The following is a 25071-nucleotide window of genomic DNA, read 5'->3' on the forward strand; positions in this document are numbered from 1 at the left end:
ATATATTATAAACCAGATGGAGCAAGCCTTTGGCTCAGTGGTAGCATTCCTGCCTCTGAGTCAGGAGATACAGGGCTTGGACCTCGCTGCATGATGTCCAGGTGAGTGGAGCTCTGGCCCTGAATCTTGGGTTGGCACCTAGCCGGATAGTTGCTTCTAGTGGGTGTGAGTGGCCTCCTTCATCGTGTAGGTTGTGGGAGCCCATAAAACCCTCCCACCGTATAGGACTGACCACCCCATCGGCTGGTATAAAGATGGTTACAGCCATGGAAGGAGCGTTCACGTAGCAGCTGGTCAGGACTGTTAATCAGCCTGCGAATCCACTGCTTCGCACTATTCTCCAAAGGAATGCCCCACAAACAACCTGAGAGGCAGCCTTGGTTTAATATCCCTTAGCACTGCACTAAAGTGTCAACCTAGACTATGTGCTGTGTCTGATGTATCTTCCTGTCATTTGCACCCTAGCATTGCTGGGTGCAAGAGATAGCCCTTTGTCCCTGGCGTCCAGTGTTGCTATGTCAACTGGAGGGGGTATTTAAAAGTTAAGAGACCAAGAAGCTGATGTTATAGGTTACATATTGCTAAGGTGATCGATTTGAAAATTTGACATTTTTACTCTAGTTTATTAGGCAGTACAGGGACCACCAGGCATGCTATAATGTGTCAGGTCTTGGAGTCCACTGCAGTCATTCTCCAGCACCCTCTCCCTCCTGCGCTCCAGAGGTCAGAGAGCATTCCTAAAATAAGCAAAATGGTCTCGTCCTGAAAAATCAGTTGGGATTGGGGAGACAGGAAAAACTCCCTCCCACTGGGATTTCGGAATAGGAAAAAATTCAGGCCATATTTGGGAACTGTTTTTAATAATTGTTGAAAGATCAAATTGATCAGGAGTTAAAGGGGTATCCCACATTGTTTCTGGTGTCAGCCTTGGCTCAGTGGGAGCACACTTGCCTCTGAGTCAGAAGGTCCGTGGGGTCAAGTTCCACTCCAGAGACTTGAGCACAAAATCTCGGCTGACACTCCAGTGCAGTACTGAGGGAGTGCTGCACTGTCGGAGATGCTGTCTTTCAGATGGGACATTAAACCGAGGCCGTCTGCCCTCTCAGATGGACATAAATAGATCCCATAGCACTATTTTGAAGAATAGCAGGAGAGTTCTTCCTGGTGTCCTGGTCAATATTTATCCCTTGAACAAAACATGAGCTGGTCATTTATCTCATTGCTCTGAGCAAACTGGCTGTTGTTTTTGCCTACAACAGTGACAAATTTGTAATTAATTGGCTGTGAAGTGCTTTGGGACATCCCGAGACATGAAAGGTGCTATATAAATGTAGCAGAAAATCCCAGAGGAAAGAGTGGGGATTCTGCAGATTGGCCCCCAAAGAATTTCCTGCCCAAGGGAGTCGGTGTAATTTGAGTGGAAAATCTTGACATAAAAGTGATGAAGCTCTAGCAGTTCTCACATTAGTTTTTGTAGGTTGGTCCATGCAAACTTGATGAAATGGTTTTACATGATATAGACGCCTCACAGAGTCCCTACAACCCCTAGTCTTTATTGCAGTACAGTTAAAGGGAACCTAGACTGCCAGTCTGATTATATGACTGTCTTTCCTTTGAAGTCAAGCTGGAGTAAACAAAGATAAACAGATCAATAACAACTTGCATTTATACAGTGCCTTTAACATAGTAAAATGTCTCGAGGCGTTTCACAGGAGCACAATCAGATAAAAATTGACACCAAGCCGAAGAAGGAGACATTAGAGCAGGTGACCAAATGCTTGGTCAAAGAGGTAGGTTTTAAGCAGCAGCTTAAAGGAGAGGGGGAGAGGCGAAGAGGTTTGGGGAAATAATTCCAGAGCTTAGGGCCTGGACGGCTGAAGGCACGGTCACCAATGGTGGGGCGATAGAAGGGGGGGATGCACAAGAGGCCAGAGTTAGAGGAACGCAGAGTTCTCGGAGGGTTGTAGGACTGAGGAAGGTTACAGAGATCATGGCTGTCAATTGAACTGGATTCCAAAGTCACCAGGAATAGAGATTGGAGAATAGGTCCTCTTCAGCCTAGAGACTAATATTACACAGTTCTATCATCTAGATGGGTTTTGCACCTTTTAATACTTGCAGAGTAATACCAATAACTTGGTCCTAAATGACCATGTGTCTACTACACCTCGGAGGAGCTAATACTGACATCTACCTAGCTTTTGAAAAACAAAACTTTACTCAATAGTTCAGCCATTAGGAATGACAATAGCGTCTCCTCTTGCAGGTCATTTTTGTCTGACGAAATAATATGGACCTGATAAGGGACAGTTTATAAAGATGTAAACATAGGGCAGATTGATATCCCACCAGAAATTTCAATGTCAACCAGAGATTGTATGTTGTCTCCCAGAAAGCACTTTCAGAAGACAATTTAAAATTTGCTAAATATTGGCAGGCTATAAATTCCAAATTAAAAATTATGTAATATAGAGATAGGTTTTCATGATCTGAAATAGGACAGATCTCTGATCTCTCACCGTATGTCCAAAATCACCCTATATTCCTCTTTGCTCTTCTAATACTTCTTTTTGTTGCCCTCGACTAACTTTTCCACTGCAACCAGTCTGCTAAAGCATATATATGGGAAGATTTACGAAAAGTTGAGGTTATTGTTAAAGGTTCACTGTACTAAATTTCTTTTTGAAACTGGTTTAAGGGAGGAGCCCTGATCTACACAATCAGCAGTGGATTTCTGTTAACCAAAAAAGTGACAAGTGGTACTCTGAGTTGGAGAGACATTTGACAAATCATTCTGCAATCAACTCAGTCATTGATGCTTGTCAGGAGCTACTACGAGTAATCCTCACTACATTTAAAGGAGTGTGAGAAAACTGGCATCCAACTAACATGACAAGAAAATAATGACAATGGTGTGTGTATGGCAAGGAGTAGCAGACCAGATAGAAAACAAAATGGTATTATTCAAAAGAATTAAGACTTACACAAAATAAATATTGATAAACAGGAAATAATAAGTGGGACTAAGTGTTATTAAATTCAATATAGCAAGCACATGTACTTGACTTTTTTTCTGTAGATTTTAAACATACAAATCTGAAAAACAAATTACTGTGGTCAAATGCAGGGATGGACTTGAATACATCAGAAATATCCAAATACATTCTACTCTTGCAAGCACGCTATCTATTTACATGAAAAAAGGAAATTGCTTTAAGTAATGCAAATCAGAATAATTTCCAAACTCCACTCTGCTTTATGCAAAGTACAGGCAGGGTCAATGACACAAATCCATGAAGTCCTAGAGTTTTGATTGAAGATTCAGTTCTGTAAGAATCAAATCATTTGAAATACAAATGAAATGCCTGACACCCATTTCACCTTGATATTTAAAAATCATTTTGGTTTTTCAAAATGTTAATTACATTTCCCCCACCTTTTCCTCACCAATTTCCTCCCCGGGGTACAGTTCTACAGATCTCCATAAGCACACATTTCCAGCAGCAGTCACTCAATTGCAATCATGCATTGGAACACGGACGGATCTACTAACTCAGCACAGACCAAGAATCAATCTACATGGCCAAGTCAAAAATATTTGATGCAGATCAATGAATCAAGTCATCCCATTCAATTCCAAACATTTGACATGACTGACATCTGGTCAGTTTGATTGACAGTTGTGACAGGTGAAGAAGATGTGGTCTAAGAGCTTGGCTTTGTCAGACGGTTCTGCATCCCGGAGCTTCTGTTCGTGGGCTTAAATAGGTTGTGCTGAGCTCAGTCGAGAGTTAGTCTAAAGCCAGAAGAGAAACTGAGACATATTTGGCTTTGTAGGATTTTGCCACCCAAGAAGTGAGGTACCTTGTTTCAAAGATTAATGTTATAGCGAGAGGTAGTGCAAAATAAATGTTTGTTGTTTTGACATTCAAAATAGTAAAGGTTGTAACTACTGTAAATATACTGTTTGTATTGAAGGTTGTGTATTTACATGTTCAATAAATTTGTCTGTGGATTTATAGCCTGTGCCTTGGCTCATACAGTGTATGTTGATCGACCTTATGAAGATGAGGGAATATGTGGCAGCACATAATGCTTTCCAGTCAGCCAAAATACAGTGCGGCCAATATTTATTTTTGGTACTCATTGGGTAGGTGGTGAGCAGAACGATCGAACCCCTGTCTGATGGTACCAGCGAGAGGCCTGAATAATTTTCAAGTTCAGGCCTCATTTTAAGAATCGAGCTGCCATTGCTGAACAACTGGCAAAGGGAGTTATAGAGCGACTGTCAGCAGATTACGTCATGCCCCTCCTGGCCCCACAAAAATCAGTGACTCAGCCTTTTTTTTAAAAATAAAAGGAATTTTTTGAACACCTTCAGTGGTCCCTTTAATGACCATTTGCTTCGGCTGCTAGGGGCAGTTTGCTATGTAGAACACCAAGATTGCAGCAGGTTCTACAAATGGCGTAAGATCCCTTTTTAAATATTTTTATAAGGCTCCTGCCTGTTTTGGGCGTGAGCACTGACTGCCCATTTTGAGGCGGGCGGGTCTCGGGCAGCAAGTGAGCGGTAGGTAGTTTTTTAAAAAATAATTTTGTCGGCCGACTGCCGTTGATGCTGAAAAATGAAGCAAATAGGCAGATGAAAATTGTCCACAAGGGGTCTTGTTAGATTTACCTAGATAAAGATACATTCTGGTGAATAGGGGAAGCAAGGTCTGCATCCAGGAGTGGTCACTCATGCTGAACACAAGCAGCATATCTATTTGGGGGGGGGGGGGGGGCGGAAGAGCAGGCACAAGCCTGACGAATGGGCTTCTGTACAATTCAGATTCCTCACCAGTTTTGAATCTTAACATCTTTAAGCTCATTTGGCGACTGTCTGGTCATTCCCCAACCCCGCCCACCATGAAGGATTTATCCTTCCATTGCATACCATTTAAAGTAGTTTTTAAATACTCTAATGTTTCACTTTTTTTTTTAAATTGACAAACCTAGGTCAAAAGCTAATGGTCCATAGTGCAGGGCACTATCGAGGTCAAAAAGAGAAGAGACGACAAGTTAAATCAGAACTCAGTGATTAAATGAAGCCAAGCTTTAAAAGCTTGTAGGTTGTAAGAAGAGTGAGGAGTTCCAGAGTTTGAAGGCTTGAGAATGAGCTAATTAGGTAACAATGCAATGAGTCAATTTCAACATGGCAAGGAACGGTACGTAGGATAGTGTATTTGGAGCTTGGGAGAAATAAGAGGAAAGTTAAAAAGAACCATAGCAGCATTGATCAAAGAGACAGACAGAAAAGAAACTTAATCCTCCCTGGGCTGACCCTGTTCATCTACAGAACCATATCATTGAATCCTGGAGTTTTCATTTGGGGCTCATGGAAGAATTGCAGGCTTTTATGTTTAGTCTGTGATTATTTTACCTCCACAACAGTGCACCTTTTCATAGAATCATAGAGGTTACAGCACAGAAGGAGGTCATTCAGCCCCATCGAGTCCATGCTGGCTCTATGCAAGAGCAATCCAGCTAGTCCCACTCCCCTGCAGCAAATTTTTTCAAGTACTTATCCAATTCCCTTTTGAAGGCCATGATTGAATCTGCCTCCACCACTCCCTTGGGCAGTACATTCCAGATCCTAACCACTCGCTGTGTGAAAAAGTTTTTCCTCATGTCACCTTTGGTTCTTTTGCCAATCACCTTAAATCTATGTCCTCTGGTCCTTGACCCTTTCGCCAATGGGAACAGTTTCTCTCTATCTGCTCTCTCTAGACCCTTCATGATTTTGAATACCTCTATCAAACCTCCTCGCAACTGTCTCTGTTCCAAGGAGAACAACCCCAACTTCTCCAGTCTATCCACGTAACTAAGGTCCCTCATCCCTGGAATCATTCTAGTAAATCTCTTCTGTACCCTCTCGAAGGCCTTCGCATCTTTCCTAAAGTGCGGTGCCCGGAACTGGACTCAATACTCCAGTTGTGGCCGAACCAGTGTTTTATAAAAGGTTCATCACTGCTTCCATACTTTTGTACTCTATGCCTCTATTTATAAAGCCCAGGATCCCGTATGCTTTTTTAACCGCTTTCTCAACCTGCCCTGCCACCTTCAATGATTTGTGCACATATACTCCCAGATCTCTGTTCCTGTACCCCTTTTAGAGTTGTACTCTTTGGTTTATATTGCCTCTCCTCGTTCTTCCTACCGAAATGTATCACTTTGCATTTTTCTGCGTTAAATTTCATTTGCCATGTGTCCGCCCATGCCACCAGCCTGTCTATATCCTCTTGAAGTCCATCACTAACCTCCTCACTGTTCAATTCACTTCCAAGTTTTGTATCTTCTGCAAGTAATTTTACTAGAAAAATTACTTTTCTGCTCCATACTCCAAATAAGTGAAGGGTATAGCTGTACACTACTATCTTTTAGAATCGAACTAACACAGGACATTACTAGCTACTGCTTACCACACAAAACAGGATCCGAACTCAAACACATCATACAGAAGTGATGTGCAAATGTTCTTTTTTGAATTGCAAAATTTATTAAATGAATACATTGAAAACTAGATTTAAAAAGACATGAATGACACTGAACCTGTAGAAAAATAACGGTTTTCCTAAAAAAAATCTTCCATTTGGAACACAAAAATCTGTTAGATATCAATTGCATACATTTGATCTCCTGTTTTTTTTGCAAGCAGGCCCAGGTTTTGACAATGTGACAATGCCAAAAAATGATGTAGCACCAGAGGCTGGTATCTCACACACTTAACACAACTATCCACAGAGGCTGCCAGCAACCATAGAACATTGAGGTATAAAGAGACATTCTACTGCACAAATTTTAAAAAAGTTGATCCGCATGAAAGATTCAGATGAGTTTAAAAGGATTTTTCTAAAGGTTAAGGATTTCATTCTCTTTTTAGAACCCTCATCACGGAATATCTCTTAATTATGAAAGGTATCAAATTAGTAGATTCATTTTGCAGAACAATGACAAAAGGAAAATGTCAATTCAAAATTGATACAGCATAAAGGACTCAAAAACTTGCATGGCAAGTACCGCTGTGAGCAGAAAAAAAACTACCCAAAAATAGAAATCACAAGTAGGTTTTGAGAAATCTCAGTATTTTAAAATGTTTTCAAAGGTGAAACATTAACTGGCTATTCAATACTGCAAATAGGTTTTTTTGTTCAGAGTTTAAAGGGAGAATTAAATGGAAAAGGCAAAAGCAACACCAGCAGACTGCAGCGTAAAAATGGTGCTTTCGCAGCATTGCTTTACCGACAGAGTGGTATCCCTTCACTGACAGAGAGTAGCAGAAAGACAGCTTTAAATCAATATAAATGGAACATTCTAAATTACAACTCCAGCCAATACAACTTTCTTTTTTAAAAGAGGATTTCTCATCTGAAAAATGGATCCATAAAAGATTCTATGAAAAAAATAAAATGCTGCAGGGTTTTGTTATTTGTGCAGCACAAAGTGTCAATCACCACTGTATAAAGATGCTGAAGTTATTGCACTGGATGAACCAAAATTAGTTGGGCATTGTGTCCAACCTTTCCTTACATGACACGTATGAGAAAATATAACTAAAATAATTCTGAGCAAATGAAGGATTTCCACCTTGTTAATCTATCTTTCTCTTTCAGATGTTCATTAACCCACTATGTATTGCTATTAATTTCTGTTTTAAGAATGGCAGATTGGCCTTCACTTTGTTGTATTGGCTTCACATACAAGTCATTGCTACGAAACCAGGTATACACATACTGCACATTTCATGATCTTTCCTCTGGATAGCTAAGTACAAATAAATATTATAAGACAAGGTCGCACTGGACCAATTGCACCCCCCACCCACCCACCCACCCAATTCTTTCTCATGTTTTTTCAAATGTCTGACTATTGAAGCACAATATATTTAACCTGGTAATACAGAAAAATAAAGGAATAGGGAGAAAATAATTTTACTTACAGGACCCCTTAACACCAATATTTTAATTGTTGTTCTAATAAAAAGATGTTGATCTCAATGATAGACTATTTATGAACAGTGGAATAATTGTCAAAGGTGACTGACACTTTTTAAAAACTGCAGGATTTCCATTTGTGCCTAGTTTTCATGGTTGTATGATAAAGCAGATTAAAATTAAGAGATATTTGATCATTGTAACGTGTCATCTCAGGAGCAAATGTCACAGTCATAGATATCCAAGGAAGTATTGCCATGGTAATCCATCTTTTCCAGTGGTCATCGGTTCGGATAGGTTTCAGGATGAGTCAAACTTTTTTTCTTAAAATAGCCGGTTAATTTTGTTCCGTAACTCTATAAACTGTGCAGTGTTCAGCATTTCCATGGCTGGAATAACCTGCATCAATAGAGGGGAGAGAAAATTCATGATAAATATGCCAGCTGATTCTCAAAATGACTCAGAGTTGCTATAGAATTTCAAATGAACATAAGAACATAAGAAATAGGAGCAGGAGTAGGCCTTACGGCCCCTCGAGCCTGCTCCGTTATTCAATCAGATCATGGCTGATCTTCTATCTCAACACCACTTTCCCGTCCTATCCCCATATCCCTTGATTCCCTTAGTGTCCAAATATCCATCGGTCTCAGTCTTGGATATACTCAAAGATTGAGCATCCACAGCCCTCTGGGGTAAAGAATTCCAAAGATTCATAACCCTCTGAAACAATGTTTAATGCCAATGGTAGTCGAATCCAGAGAGCAAGAAACTGGCACACTTCAAACACGTTGTGCCATGCAGTGGTAGGACATAAGTTTGAAGACAGGAATTTGCCCCAGCAAAACAGTCACTCTGGGTCACTTTTTTATACACTCTAACAAGCTGGTTACATAGCAGCATTGGTGAAGTCATGGGGGAAGGCTCCTTGACTGCACTCTTGGCTGTGTATGATGTGTGACAAGGTAAATCAAGAGCAAGAAAGGTAAGGAAATAAAAAAAACACAATGCAGTGAGGCCCAATTATAAGGGGGTTGAATATAATGAAGATTCTAAGGAACTATCAAATTATGTAATTACCCTCATAGCCCTCCCTCCCAAAAATTGTAATGTGTATCAAAGAATTTGACTACACTGATTTTAATTTTAAGTACAAATCGTACCTTATTTTGTAGAAAACTGTGAAGAGTCTGTGTCCAGAGACATTCCTTGGTTTTGAATCTGTAAAAGAATATGGTCACAAATTAGCTACATTTACCCGCTGTTTAAAACAACCACTGAACTGGGTGATGCAGAGGGTTGCAATCCAAGCTCACATTCAACCCGGATTAATGGCATGAAAATCTCCTCTGTCTGCTGGTCGTAAGGGTCCTATGTGTAATGAGTTTGGGCAGTCTTAATCCATGGTACCTGCAGAACAAACCTGGCACTAATTTTGGAGACCACTGTGACTGACTGTACAAACAGGAAAGGGTTATTTAATCAACAAGGTCCCTTCATTTTCTTGTAAACTCTTTCAGAGAAACACAAACAGATTTTTGGTGAGCAAGGACAGTCCTCAAAAAAATGCAAAGCAAGTGCCAAGTGTGGCAACATGTCACTCAAGAGTCCAAGCAATGTCAATGGTTCAATGAGCTGGAAGAATTTAAAGAGCTCAAGATAATGTATCAGCAGAGCATATATGGCATGAAGGAAAGGATGGATGAAAACATTTTGCTGAGCAAGAAGTGTTAGCAAGGATGTGGCAAATAAAATATTGGAAGTGAAAATAGCAAGTTTATGGAAATTATATTGTATAAGTCATGATGGGAGAGGGAATATACTGTAGGAATGAATTTCTATGGGCAAAAGCACTGTTTCAATCTTCATCTAAAAACAAACATCTAAAAACAAACTTACACATAATGTAACAGTACAATGTGAAACAGATAATGAACTTCTAAGACATGAAAACTTCCATATGAGGAAACTGTATTTAATTTTGGGAGGATGAACCCACAAGGGATTGGGGATGTGGAGATTTACTGGTATGTACCATATTAATTATTCTGTGCTTTGCAAGATGGATTTAAATCAACTTGTCTATACATACTAGTGCATGTAATGACAATACGGTATCCTAAATGAATGTGTGCTTATATTCAATGGCTCAGGTGATCTCTTTCCAGAACAAGGAGAACTCAGTGATCTACCAGGCATATCCAAAAGGACCCTAGAACTAACTATTACAACTCTCCACTTGAAGCAGGCACTGGCAGATATAGATAGGGCATAATTACATAGTGATGTTCAGGAGTAACTGCAGGATGAGGCTCCAAGAACTGAGGGACCCATTGGTGCAGGGCAGAGATCCAGTTTGCTGAGTACCCTCTTGGCTTTAGTGGGTCAGCTTTCAAACAGAGACTATTGGAGTAACAGCACTATATCAGTCACTTGTCCCCATGCACACTACATTGGAAGGTGATCTGGATAGTGTGGTAGGAGTCCCTACAATAGTGACAGAACGCCTACCTCTAAAATAAGCCCACTGTCTCCAGCAAAAGAGATCTGAGATATTAATCCAGGTCCATCAGTGTTAGTTGCAGAAATAAATGATGGGTTTTCTGCATTCCTTTCAGCTCATCAGTTGGCTACGGTCCACCACTGTTATTTCCTCAAATCTGGGAGCACTTAGGGCACATCCACAACAGAGAGGATTTCATGTCACACAAGAGGGAAATATGACAAGAAGACACATTAAACACATGCACAATCAAATAAAATAAATTCACTTTTAATATGTCTTGGAGCCTGTCACTGTGTAGGAAATGAAACAATAATTGTCTAATAGCCAAACAAAATGGTAGACTTGTGATGTTTCCCGTGCGTGTGCCTGGAAAGTCCTTTGCATATAAAAGTTGATGACAATGGTAACTTTCACTGCCAGTGGCAGTGCTGGCAGATAGTTGACTGCCCCTGGAGGTCTTTGTAGATCAGATGGCACAGTCATGGCCTTGTAATGGCCTCCCTGGTGAGCTGGATCTTTCTGATGCACCATTCCTCTGCCACACCAAGGTAATTGAGACTCACTGAGCCATACACCTCTTAGGCCTTCTCTGCTCCCAGGTCGCACCCACTTCTCCTGCTCTACTGCAATACGGCAGTCAGTGCCCACTACACCAATGGTTTTGGGCAGAAAACTCCTCTGAACGATTTTCCTTTCACTGCTGCGGTGATCGTTTGAAATCATCCCTTGTTAACCGCACTAACGCCAGATCTGATTGGAGTTAAAAATACTTTGATTTTACCATGCAGCTGAAAAATGCTGCACTAATTCATTAGTACAGTCTACAGCTGATAATTTGAAGTCTTTTTTTGTACTAAGATTTCCAAATTACCCAATAATTTGAATTATGCAACATAAATAACACAGCAAAGTTGAAATTCAGGGTTAAAAATAAATCTGGAGAAGAGTAGACTGTAATGACCTTGTTAAGGAGCACCAAGCACTGCCAAATAATTAGTTAACGTCTTCTATACCAGTTTTTAAATCTGCCTATACATTTTCACCAATATTAGCAGACAAGAGGAATTTCAGACCCCAGACACTCTCAGGTCTCCTTGCTGCCAAGTCATTCTAGTAGCATTCCCCAGCTGGTAGCATGTTTTCCTTAGGTTGGACAGCTCTGCTCTTAGCTCGGTGTGAAGTAGCAGAACCTAATGCTTTCAATGCATTCACTCTCGAATGCATGGGACAGACTAACAGCAAGATGACCCCACCTAGCAGGTAGCTGCTGGAGGTAGGAATCTTTCAACATTGTAACTGACAAGATATTGCAGCTTTACCTGTATGGAATATACAGCTAATGAATGTTTGTGTGCCTGTTATTTTTGATGCATTTATTGCTGAAAACTGAGGACCATGAATGAAGTTCCATGCCCTCCCACCAACCCACTGAGGGCACGCAGGGTACTGCTCCATGGGCATCAGCAGTTATTTGGTACATCAATCAATTCTTCACGAGTGTGTAGAAAGTGGATGCTGATAGCTATTTGGAACATAGGAACAGGAGTTGGTCGTTCAGCCTCTCGAGCCTGTTCTGCCTTTTCTCTAGAAAAAAGACTGGGAGGTGACCTGATAGTCTTTAAAATTATGTAAAAGTTCGATAGGTTAGACATAGAGAAGATGTTTCCACTTGTGGGAGAGTCCAAAACTAGGAACCATAAATATAAGATAGTCACTAATAAATCCAACAAGGAATTCAAGAGAAACTTCTTTACTCAAGAGTGGTAAGAATGTGGAACTCGCTACCACATGGAGTGGTTGAGACGAATAGCATAGATGCATTTAAGGGGAAGCTATATAAGTACATGAGGGAGAAAGGAATAGAAGGATAACGAAGTAAATAGAGTGGGAGGAGGAGTGTGGATCATAAACCTGTTGGGCCAAGTGGCCTGTTTCTGTGCTATGTAATTCTATGTAAAACCACAAGGAGTGCTTTTGTGAATTGAATTTTAAGTAATTATAGGAAAAACGTGCAAATTAATAAAGTGATATGGGAAACCATCCATGTCATTGGAATTTTAAACTCGGCAGTTGTCAATTTAAAAAAAACTTATCCTCAGAACGTATATTGAAACTAGTTCATAAAACTAGAGGAATAAAATAAAAAGTCCTGATTGTCTTGTGGGTAAATAACACTACAATGTGACAGGTTTGATAGTTTTTTTTATTATTCATTCATAGATGGGAGCTTCACTGGCAAAGCCGGCATTTATTGCCCATCCCTAGATGCCCTGAGAAGGTGGTGGTGGGTCGACTTCTTGAAAGTGGTTTGCCACTTCGGAAGGCAGTTAAAGTCAACCAAGTTGGTGTGGGACTGGAATCACATATAGGCCAGACCGGATTTTTAAAATAAAAAAAGATAAGGATGGCAAGGTTTCCTTCCCTAAAGGACATTAGTGAACCAGTTGGGTTTTTAAGTTAATTGAATAGCTTCATGGTCACTTTTTTTCCCGATACCAGCCTTTTAGTTCCAGATATTTTTTTGTAAAACTGAATTCCAAATTCTGAAACTGCCATGATGGGATTTGAGCTCACCTGCTCAGAATTATTAATCCAATAACATAAGCATTACACTAACACACTAAGGTCTGTACTAAGTTATCTGATTTCAACCAAGGTCGTAGTTGGCCTCAGCATCCCTGAACTGAGGCAATTATGGGTGGGGAAAAAAAAAGGACAGGGTCAAGCTCCCTGTGATGGTCTTGATAGTTGAACAACCTGCCAAGATGCACACATTTGAGCAAGGTATCAGAGGGCAGCCAGTCCCCCAGACCTATATGCCAGCAAGAGTTAGGAGAGGGGGAGAAAACGGAAGGATTTAAAAAAAAAAGCAAATGGATTCAATGACAAAAAAAATGAACACCTTGGGACAACCGCCCACACTTGAATATCTCCCAGGCAAGTAAGGTATGAGATTCTATTGGTATAGAAAAGCTTCCCAATTATAAAGTGCCAAATAGAAAACCTATAGTAAAAGCTTAAAAAAAATTGTAGTATTTTATTAGGGAAAGAAACAAAAGAAAGAGAGATCTTGAATATTACACCAGAATGTAAGGAGGAGAAAAATCCAGGGTCAGGATCCTATATTAGCACCTGATCGTAGCACACAACTTTTATTTTGGGCAGGATGTGTACAGTGGAACTTCTTGTGCTATTTTGAACCCCTTTTGAAAGATCTTTTTAAAGACTAATAACATTTAGAAATCTAGATACTAAAAGACATTTAAAAAGTCCTCCTGTACCATACTGCAGCTAACGAGAGACATTTGACATTTTTAACATTTAATGGGAAGTTTGCAGTTTCTAGAAATACTCACTCATGCCACGCCTCCACGAGAACGTTGAGCACAGGAATGCTAACAGATTGGATAGTAGCTTGTTTAAAGGACAGGAAGAGGGTCACCAGATCAGAGACATAGTCTGCATCATGACACTTAAACCTAAATAAAGTTAAAAGAAATACGCTCTTTAAATAAATAGCAACAGTTGGAATTTACAATTACCATTTTTGACGAAGATTTTAATAATAATCATGGGAAAGCAAATTTGGAAACAGTGGGATATTTTGAGGGAAACAATGACAGGCTGCAAACAATTGAAATTGAACTTTTGAGTGCCATGCATTAAAAGGGACGTTACAGGAATTAAGCAAGACTTAGCAGTTCTGGTAAAAGCTTATTTTTACTATGGTGCAAATAGTGAGACAATCACACAGTTTATCCAAGTTGAGCTCTACCTGGTCGTTGGGACATTTTCATCAGGAAGGTTTGTGCTTTACATGCTTGCTCAAATTAAATCTGAAGTAATCACAATTACAATGGCATCTTATCTGGAGACAGACCATCATCAATGGGGCCTATGGTCATTGTTTAGATGATATAGCTTTCCACATGACAATAATTTTGCCATAAGTATGATGGGCAAGGCCATATAATTGGGTGATTCTTAAGTAATAATTACAGTAGAAATTTTTACAGAATAAATGTTTGAAATATAAAAGATCTCGTTTATACTCCTAGGAGTGCTTGAATAAATATGTATAACTGTATATATTATGAACACTGTTTTGCACATGAGATGTCAAGATCAAGTGCAGTATTCAGGTCAAGCAGGGTTTGGTGGGGGGGAATAATTGGACCCAGGTGGGAAGGGGAGAAGCAGATGGGAGAGGAGAGGAAGTAGAGAGAAGAGAGGAGGGAATTCAGTTACCCCCTAGCCCAGTCTCTACATTTACCTCAGGTCAGATTCTACTGCTAAGTAAGGGGGTGGGGAAAAAAAATGCAACAGTCCAGCTCCACTCTGGTCATGACTGGGTTATTGGGCCGGGGGGGGGGGGGGGCAGGGAAAAGTGGTGTTGGATGGGAAAACTGCAGCTCACATTTCCTTGTTAATGGATGCCAAAGAGTTCATTAGATGGCCACCCCAGGGAAGGGGGAATTGTGCAATTCAATAACTTGGAACAATTAACAGACTTGCACTTGGGTTAGTTCACTGGATGAGAATTGGCTGCCACTTAATGGGTTTGACTGAGCGGCTGGGAATCAGCTGGTACTGATGGCAATTTATTTCTGTTTTTCACTATTTCAGTTGATAAGGAGAAAGAATCTCCATCAATGTTAGCGAGAACACTAACAACCAGGTTTTAGCTGATGGAGGCAAATGCTATTGTGGCACTTTATATATCACAGTTCCTATTCTTGCAGGTTACAGTGACAATCTTATTACTACTGTTAGACTAAACAAATACAATAGACTGCAAAAAGACTACACTGGCTCGGCATTCTCTAAGCACCAGTGTGTGTACTGGTGCTGGATGGGGAGTACGGCGGGGTTTTGTTACTTGGCAGGCATTTAACACCATCAACTAATCACTGTGCTACCTACAGTAACAGGTACTGCAGATAAATATTGACACTCTTAGGATGCATTTTCCCAGTGAGATGGTATGACATTGGACTTTTCAATGCATTTTGAAATGGAATGTTGTGACCCACTTAATTTTAATTTAGGATAGATGTGGCATTGATATTATATATAATATTTAGTAATGCAATTCTTCACATGGTGTGAGATTTACACTAAAGACCTTTAATCCCATTCAACATGATAACCGTCTAAACAAATGGCTGAGGGGGATTAAAATACCTACAAAATATCCAGATCTACCACCAGCAGTAGTGAAATCTTACTTACGCATCAATCAACATGCTTTTATATACATAAATATTGTTGCTCAACATGGCACAGAAATGGTGCAAGACCTCCTCTTTCACGCTCAGGCTGTCGAACAGGAGCTTCAGAGCCCAGAAATTCTTCTAGAATTACAACAATATTAATCAGCATAAGGAAATTCATACCTGTCTCAATGAGCTACCTATCTATAGCTGAACAGCAACAGGTTTGAAATCTCGGTTATGCTAACTAAATGCAAATTTTAACAAAACACACCATTGAATGGTGACAATTTTTTTAAAATTGAGAAACCATGGTGAAGGGGGAAAGTGAACGATACTACCAAGAGTGAAAAGGGTAAGGGAGAAAGAAAAGGTAAATCAGGGAGTAGGGATTAAGTGACGTTAAGCTTCAGTTTTAAAATTCTAAAGATTGCAAAAGGAAAGAATGAGAGGGGTAAGGAGTTCCACAGTTTTGATCTCTTGGGGAAAAAATATATTACAGTAAGGGACAGTGCACAAGTCCTCATTTCCACACATTGAGCACATAGGGAGGGGAAACAACATGCAAGATGTTGTATTTGAAGCTTAGAAGGAACAAATGAAAAATTATGAGATCACTGATTACAGTATCAAAAAATAGACAAGAAACATTGTGACAAAGAGAAAAATTGAAGGCTAGAGACGATTGAGGGATCTCCTATTGGATGAGAAGCTTTTTCTTGTGTTCTGTCTCTTAAATCCTGTCCAGGAGTGCAATAGAGATGAGATCTGTCAGAAGAGCCTTTCCCGATAGGGGGGCAGTATTCATGTCTTGAGAAATTTGGGACTTATTACGTTAGAAGCTGTTGAGGTAAAACGAAACAAGAACACGGCTTCTTGGAACAACATTAGCAATGGTGGAGACTTGGGAGTACTATTTTAGGTCAGATGAAATAGTGAGGCAAAGACTGTTGGCAGATTAAGAAAGACAGAGACTGTAATAAAAAGTAAGAAACGGGGGGGGGGGGGGGGGGGGGGGGGTGAAATTTTCATGTGGTGAGTTGCGCCGCTGTTACATTGCCAGTGGTCAGGAGAGGTACTTACACAAGGGTTTCCTGGGTCAGCTCATTTGCATACGCATTGGAGCAGTCATTGGCATAAATCCCATCTAAAATGGGTGTAAGCTGCTGCAGTGCATGGAAACTAGAGTGCAGCCTTTAAAAAGACAGTTCAACTTGTGTACTTCAGCGACAGACTTGGGAACAACCAGCTCACTCACTTGACTCTCGGATAGCCTCACTGCATGTCTCATCAATCTTTTTATCATACTTTTCAAGCATGTCCACAGCGGAACATTCTGGAGCAAGCAACCAAACACCCAAGCATAGAAAAACACAGAATTTTTCTAACTTGGACACTGAATTAAGAAGGCACAGATTCCTGGTTCTGTATGCAATCAAGCCTGCCAGGAATGTCAACTGTGCCACTTGGAGGGAGGTGGCACTAGCACTGAGTGCCAACTGTCACCCTTAAGACTGCCGACCAGTGCTGCAAGAAGTTCAATGACCTCACCAGGGAAGGAAAAAGGTAACACATCCCACACTCCTCCTTTTTCTTCCTTGCCAACCCTGGGCACCAGCAGACTTCATCATCTTAAAGGAACAGTTGGCCAATGAATGTTTCACAATACACACTGGTTAAGGGCGGCACTAACTCAGTATCTTCCTCTATGGCTACCCAGCTCCCCTTATAGCAATTACTTACATACACAACTCCAAAACTCCTTCCTCCACTTTAAACAGACTGATACCCTTACATCTCTTACTTCAGTTCTACCATGCCACTTGGCACACAAATCTCAAATGCTAGCCTACCCCCATGTATTTTATCTTCTTGCAAAACACGGCGCACATTGGTGCCAGAGGCAGGCTACCGGATGGGGCATCCCCACCATTGGATTCCTCAAGCCCTAAGAAGAGAACACCACGGAGCTCATAAGGAGGCACTCTGCCCTTGCCATTACAGATAGTGAAGTCTGCGACATATTGCTGGTGCCAAGTTAGTGACTGAACACCTACACTGTCATCTTGGCGTCGCAGTGAAGCATCATACAGAAACAACTTTCCACCCCTATCTCAGTCGTCTTAATGCCAAGGGGATAACATCCACCAATTTAACTTCTACCCACCTTTCCTGCAGATCCACCACAGCAATTGGGGATATCATGATGAGGAGGAGGATGATGACAGTGGACTGCAGCCCACCCATGAACTCCTCCGCACACTTCCTGCCCTGTTTTCTTCTGCCGCAACCCGCTCCAACTCGCCCCCTGTGGCACCTGCTTCCTCACTGCCATGCACCAGCTCAGATACTTTCATTCCAAGGAATTAGATAGTGTTAATGAGGATGTGACACCTTCCTATGAGAAGCTGGGGAGAAGGCTACTTATGACTACTTATGGGGCCCAGAATTCATAGTTACTCACCTACATACAGGCTCAGAGATCAAGCTCCAAGAATGTGCAGCAACTGACAGGTGTAACTCTTTAGTCTACTGCTCCCTTTTGTGGCATTGTGGAAGTTCTGTCTTCGTTACAGGAACCAATGGAGCATGGGGCAGATTCACTTGAATATGCAGCAGATCCCCAGCTAAGAAATGGCCAGGGACCAGTTGGTGACTCCACCTCAATGGAAGCACAGACTGCAGCTATGATGGCAATGGGGCCAAGAACAGGGAGAAGATTGCATAGTGGCTTCCACATCATTGTGGCAAGAATGCATTCTGCTGCCTGTCAGGGCTCTAAGAATATCTGCCATTAGACCAGCCATCCTGCTGATCAGTGGGGGCGCAGATCCAGGGCCCAGTGGAATGGTAACAGCTGGAGTCCACTCGCCTGATATTGTCGTCTCTCTGGCCTTCCCTCTCAGAGCACATCAGTAGAATGTGGGAGGTGTTACCAGCCTGCCCAGGAGCAAGCTCCAGAGATGCAGCCATCAGCAGTTCCCTGCTAGAAGCAAGCTGCCTTGAGACAAGAGCCACCTCAGTGCTCTTTTGTAGAGCATGAGCACCTAACCACTTCCCACTATCTTGGCCCTCAGGTTTCATGTCATAGAAGCACTAGAACAGGTGAAAGAAAGGCTTGTGTAGGCGCCTAGGGAAAGTACATTGTTAAGAAAGAGTAGGTTGGCTTATGTTCACTTTGAATTTCATTGTATTAAAATAGAATGTGGAATGACATGGCACTTTGTTATTTATGGAGATTACAGTCATACAAGAAAGAGTGCACTCATTTGGTGCTGACTTGTTCACTCAGGTGATGATTAATGGCACTGTTCTGTAGGGGCAGAGGGCTGATGTGTTGTCAAGTTGTAGGGTGGATAGTGGATTGAGAGAATGTCTATTTATTGGAAAGAGGGGGAGAAGGAGGTAAGGCGCTGGTGTCAAAGTCCAGATAGGGTGACACAGAAGCAAAGGCTCCTGTGATGAGATGTGCTCTGATTCCCCTTGCATAAGTCACTGATGAGCCCTCAGACTGTTGGTCAGCATGATGCTCTCCGCCATGCAGTTCTGGATCCAACAGAGCTTCGGCCTCCTCGCCAGTAATGTCACAGTCCAGCCCTTCTTGAATGACGAAGTTGTGAAGGACACAGCTGGCAATAACTATTTATGATACACAATGTGCCGCATACTGCAGAGCTCTCCTATCCTGTCCAGGCAGCAAACACGTTGCTTTGGTGAGTTGTCATAGGATGTTAATTTTCTCAGTGGTACACAGTGCCAAACCCTGTCAAAGTTTTGCAGGCATCCAAAGCAACAAGAGATGGTCCAGAAGTGGTAACTGAATTTCAGAGGTACATACTTCAGGAGTACCAAACCTGGATTAAGCAAGAACTTTTATGGTGACTGATGATTTGAGATTTAACAGCAGCTTCCATAACTTTAGAAAATACCAATACAAGGGGAATAGGACTGTAGTTTGAAAGGTGAGAAGAGTCACCATTCTGCAGAAAAAAAATGAACGAGTAATTTTCTAAGCAGAAGGAAAGATGGATTAAGAGCAAGAAAGAGTGAAAGGGATAGCTTAGGGGCACAAATCTTAGCATGCTGGGAGGAGACACTTGACTGGATTGGTCACAATAGTGTTCCCACGACATTGGTGCTCTTGTGTTTTTCAGTGGTAGATGTCAGGGAGAAGAGATTTTTGCCAAGTTCATTCAGATTCAAATTGGAAAATAAACGTGAACCAAAGACATTAACTTTTTCTTTAGGAGAACTAGCAAACACATTATCACAACAGAAAAAAAAGGATTCACATTTTGTGAGTAGAAGTAAAGTTGCTTTTCGATACTTCAAACTGAATCAAAGCTGTATGCAATAGGTTAATTTTTGAAGCAGCATTAAAAATTAGTATGATTTAAACTAAGATCCAGTACTAGATCAGATGGGTGAAGCAAAATATTCCAAATAGAATAACATCAGTTACTCCATTGTCAAGTAGAATGATCAGAAGAGAGTGAAAACAGCAGCTACACCATGGAGAAATAGCAAAGAATTCTTAAAGACTGCCCTGTTAGCTGACTTATTTTCCTCTATATTAATTTTAATGTCAAAGTAAACAGGAGTAAACAGGGGAACAAGGCCAATAGAAATTCAATTTTCGTCTATTTGTACCACTCTCCAAGTCTTGCTCCTGCCCTAAGATGCCTTCATCTAAATTAGTAACCCCACCCCCCATTAAAGGCAAGGGAAACTTGTGCAGAACTTGAGATGCAAAATATGAGTGGAAAGTTAGTTCCAAACTCCGTGTCAGACCAAAAGTTTATGCTAGTTACTAAGAACAAGACAACAAAGTATGATCGCAGCACTAACTGAGGTGAATGGTATAAAGACATTTTCAGTCCCACAGCATAGGTGCAGTAGCCAGTGTCAGTTATCACGGTCAACAGGGTAGCTAGTAATTTCAGAGGAACATAGGATTCTCATGACTCACAGAATAAGCTTCCCGAGACAGTGGATCTACTGCATCTGACGGAATGCTCACGTAGACATCAGGAGAGGATGGAATCAGATCCAGCTGTGATGTGCTCCCCCAGGTACGAATGCTTTGTGAAAAGCCACAATCCCACTTTCAAAGTTACCATAAAGCCACTAGATCTAGTTATTCCTTTTTAAACTTTTACTTTTATTAAACATATCGTCCATCTCCCTCTCCTGAATCCCAGCTCTCCATTTCAGTCTGTAAAATGTAGAATTGTACCCCAGCAATGAGCCAACGTCTTAAGAATAGTAGGGGAAGGGGGAAAGAAAGGAAATTGCTAGAAAAAGGAGGGTAGCAAAAGGAAATAATGGAACAAAGCAACTGGGAAGAAGAGGGCTAAAATTACATTAAGTGTTATTAGTGTTAACATAAAATCCAATCCTAAATTTCATAAAGCTAGGGAAACAAGGCACAATCTCAAAAATACCACCGTGAAAAATGTTTTTATGGAGAGAGCCATGGAAATCATTGAAATACAAGTATAGAGACATTGTGAACATAACAATTAAAATTAGTTTTGTGAAAGAAATTGAACCGTAACGAATTGATTGGTGAGTGAAGGAAGAGGGAAGAAGCTGTGGAATCACCATCACCTGCCATACTGAAAGCAGCTAACAAACTCCATAAATGTATTTTGGAATGGGGAAGACAGGTTTCAAAAGAAAACTAAAATAAACTAGTTACAGTAATTTTACTGTTCTTACCCCATAAGCTACAATTAATGGCAGAACAATGTTCATCACAGAGAGATTCTTATGCAACATCTGGGCAGCAGCCACCGTCACAAGAATCAATGCAGATTCCCTGTGAAGCTGTAAATAGGAACATTTTATATTAGCTTTCATTCACCCAAGCCTTCATGGAATTTTACACAATCTTGAATTAAGACTAAACCTTTAAAAAAATTATAAAGCAAAATACATATTTTCTTCATTGTAAAAAGACAGAATCTCTGAGAACTAAGCAATTGGAAATGATATAGGGTCTTAATATCTATAATTTGTATCAATGTTCCCATGTTTTGGGGGAGACAAATTGGCTATCATTCTTGTTCCTAATCACTGAATCACTGGAACTGTGGGTGTGGATGCTGTTTGAGGATCATGATGTAATGGTCCACTTGATCAAATAACCACCAATACTCAATGTTCATGCTCGCACATCAAGAATGACTAGGTACTGGAGAACTGCCACTATCTGGAATCACACACCAGAATGAATGGCACTTCTAGGATAATAGGAGTAAAAAAAAAAAATCACACTGTGTTGTACAATAAATGGAAGTAGCACTGTAACTAAAATATCCTGACTGGAGTAATTGAATAAGATGGACAACACAATTTGTTGAAGAGGATTTTTTTTCTTCAAACAAAATTCAAGTTTGGAATCATAACTTGATGACCACCACTCCTTTCAGTTTATTACAAGCTGATTACAGTCCTAGCTCCCTTCCCTCCACTGGTTTAGACCCCAGTGAAGCATCATGAATGCTTATCCATGTATTAACAGTCACTACCATTTCAGGCAAGTTTTCAGTTTCCTGGATAAGTTTTCTTTCCTTTGCCAGGCTCTACATCAAGTACTCCAGATTTCATGAGATATAGATAGGTAAGAACATTACTGGCTGCACTTAGTGCTTTTCATTTGCAGATCAAGGGGGGAATTTTAACACCCCAGGACGGGCGGGACAGTGGTGGAGGTTACATTTTTAAAAATGGGAACCCCGACCTCTCGTAAACACGCCTGCTTCCACTTTAACTGGAGCAGGTTGGGGGAGTAACCTGCTCTCGAGAGGTGGCTCCGTAATTATAATATGTTAATGTGCCTTAGACTTTGGTAGCCATTTTGATTTAATGGCTGCGGGCCTGGTTTCCTGAGGCTCAGGAAACCCTGCAGCTAAAGGGAGGCAGGAACTGCCGGATCAAGCACTGCTTGTGGGCCAGGAGGAGCAGGAGTGCTTCTCCCCCCCCCGGCCCCCTAATCAGCCAACCCCCTCCCGCGATCTCGTCCCCATCCCCCTCACGATCTCTCCCTCCCTCCTTCCCAGTTCCCGGCCTTGTACAGCAGCCTTTCCCGCATGGCAGCCACCCAGCCTCTCAAACTGGCCAGCTGCTGGGCGGGAATCGGAGTAAAAAATTCTAATGAGGTCCTGCCGTTAAATTCGGCAGGACCTCTGCCTTTCCCGTATTTCCCAGCCGCTGACAGGTGCTCCTGCTCCCTCCCTGCCTGCCTCCCCATAAATATCTGGGCCCAAGTTACCACACAAAACAATTTTGCCAAGCATCAGGTAACACAATGTACATGTACAGCAGACGACTGTGTAATAGCCAACTCCACTTCAACACCGTGTGGAACTCAAGATGCAAGCACATTTAAAAAAAAATGTCCCAAACATAAAACAAAATCCTATATTGAAGTTTGGTGAAAGTACAGCACATTAATCAGTCAATCCCAAATTTCACCTAAAGATAACAGCCCACTTTAGATATCTAATCATTATGTTTTAAAAAGTTCTGTTTGAGTTGCTGAATGTTGGAATGAGGCTGCATTTACACTGTATCTACTGCTCTGAGACAAACAGCTGTGGTTTTGGTTTCAGCCAGGTATTAATCCTGTTTACATTGCAGTGATAAAATTTGAATGCAGCTGCCCAGAACAGAGTTCTGCACCTCTGCTTACACAGATGCCCTGAACTCCTCTCCCAGCAGCAAAATTTAAATGTTTAAACAGTGCGAGCAGCAGCATCTGCAATCTCAAAATTTAAAATAATTGTGGGTAAATATAAAAAGTGCACTTTACACAGCTGGTGTGACACTGCACTGGATTTACACTCTGCAATGTGAATTAGATGCAGGGAGTCTCACTCTGCTTTGCTCCAGAGTCAGGTTGGGCCCTGACTCCAGATTTACACTACAACATTGGTGCAAGCAGAAACTCTAAATGACCCTCTTGGCAAACTAATTATGTGTTTCCGGGTAAAGATAATAAGAAAAAGCATGATTGCTGGAAATCTGAAATAAAAACCAAAAATACCAGATATAGACAAGCAGATCAATCAGCATCTCAAAGAAAAAGATTAACATTTCAGATACGAACTTCATCGAACTGGTGCCAGTTCTAATGAAGGGTCACACCGGAAACATTAGCCTTTCTTCTCTTTCAGGTGCTCAGTGACGTGGTGTGAATGTCTAGCATTTTCTGTTTAGTTGTGTGGTTTATCAAGATTCAACGGCACTCATTCTAAAAAGGGAGCTAAAAAAGATATCAAATGAGCATAGGACAGAGAGTATGGGGACCTAATGATCATGTATTGGAAGTTATTCCAATGAAAGGTCAATGTTCCAAATTTGATATACAAAGTAAACTATTGGCTAATCATTGCATGTTTTATTTTATGCTGTCAATTTTAGGGATTTTTTTTGTGCTGAGAGCTGCCAATCTTCTCCAGACCACCTAGACAAAGTGTGATTTACCCACGGAGGGTTATTGCTGAAGTATAATCAAGATAGCTGATTGTCAGAAAATGCTGTGGGTTGGATATATATTATACAATGAACAGGACAGAATGGGAACAATTACATTAAAAAAAAATCAGCTTCTTGGAAGGGCATTACACAATTTTGGGTTTCTACAAGTCTAGACCTATAACACTGGGTATTTACTTACTGCTCACAGATAACTCTACAAAGGAACTTAAGTACTGTAATATTGTTACTTATTAAAATAGTGGCTCCCAAAATACCCATAACTCAGAGGATCTACTGCATTTAATTGATACAATCCTGCACAGCATTTAGTAAAAAGGCCTTTCACCTACCACTGATGAAAAGGTTTTGGGTAAACCCACTATTCCCTTCTTCAGATCTTCAAGGATAGACGCCGCAAGGACAGCAGTGCTCTGGTCAGAAATGTTTTTTTTTAAAAAAGTTTATATATTAATTGAGGAAACAATTTCTACTGCACAACCTTAAAACATGGCCTTCATAACCAACTGTTAAACTTCTGATTAGATTTATGTTGTAGCAATTAACACAAGTTCTAAAAATCAGCTCACCTCTAGGTGCCCCTCGGCAATAAAGTCTCAAAACAATAGTGGTATATTTGCACCATCCATGTTTAGCATCAGTGTAAAGCCAAAACCACTTTGCAAAGACAATAAACATTTGATTGTCAATCAAGTGGGATGGTCCAAGCAGACTCCAAAGCAAAGCAGGGTTTCCCTTCAAGGAGTCTCACTATTACGTTCGAGTGTCGGGTCAGACCCAAATACTAGATTTGTGCTGCATTGACACTATAAATGGAGTACTGGGAGGAAATAAAACTGCTTCACACTGATGTTACAGCTGTAATATGAATATTCCCCAA

At 40.9% G+C, this 25071-nt stretch overlaps 1 protein-coding gene across 4 annotated transcripts in view; it reads right to left on the minus strand.

Moving 5' to 3' along the window:
• Window positions 1-7876: 7876 nt before the first annotated feature.
• The window catches only part of zgc:112980 (uncharacterized protein LOC503706 homolog), a 57658-nt gene continuing 40463 nt past the window's right edge, over window positions 7877-25071 (minus strand). For 3 of the 4 annotated variants that reach the window (XM_068002860.1, XM_068002861.1, XM_068002858.1), the window contains 6 exons: window positions 24524-24604; window positions 21411-21518; window positions 15709-15830; window positions 13833-13955; window positions 9134-9191; window positions 7877-8372 (listed from right to left, as the gene is read on the minus strand). In XM_068002860.1, coding sequence (XP_067858961.1) covers window positions 8298-8372; window positions 9134-9191; window positions 13833-13955; window positions 15709-15830; window positions 21411-21518; window positions 24524-24604 — 567 coding nt within the window. In that variant the 3' untranslated portion in view covers window positions 7877-8297. Of the gene's footprint in view, window positions 8373-9133; window positions 9192-10481; window positions 10640-13832; window positions 13956-15708; window positions 15831-21410; window positions 21519-24523; window positions 24605-25071 lie in introns of all 4 variants that reach the window. The other variant, XR_010966799.1, reaches the window with a different exon arrangement.

Source organism: Heptranchias perlo, chromosome 22 (assembly GCF_035084215.1).
Source record: "Heptranchias perlo isolate sHepPer1 chromosome 22, sHepPer1.hap1, whole genome shotgun sequence".
NCBI classification, from domain to species: Eukaryota; Metazoa; Chordata; class Chondrichthyes; order Hexanchiformes; family Hexanchidae; genus Heptranchias; species Heptranchias perlo.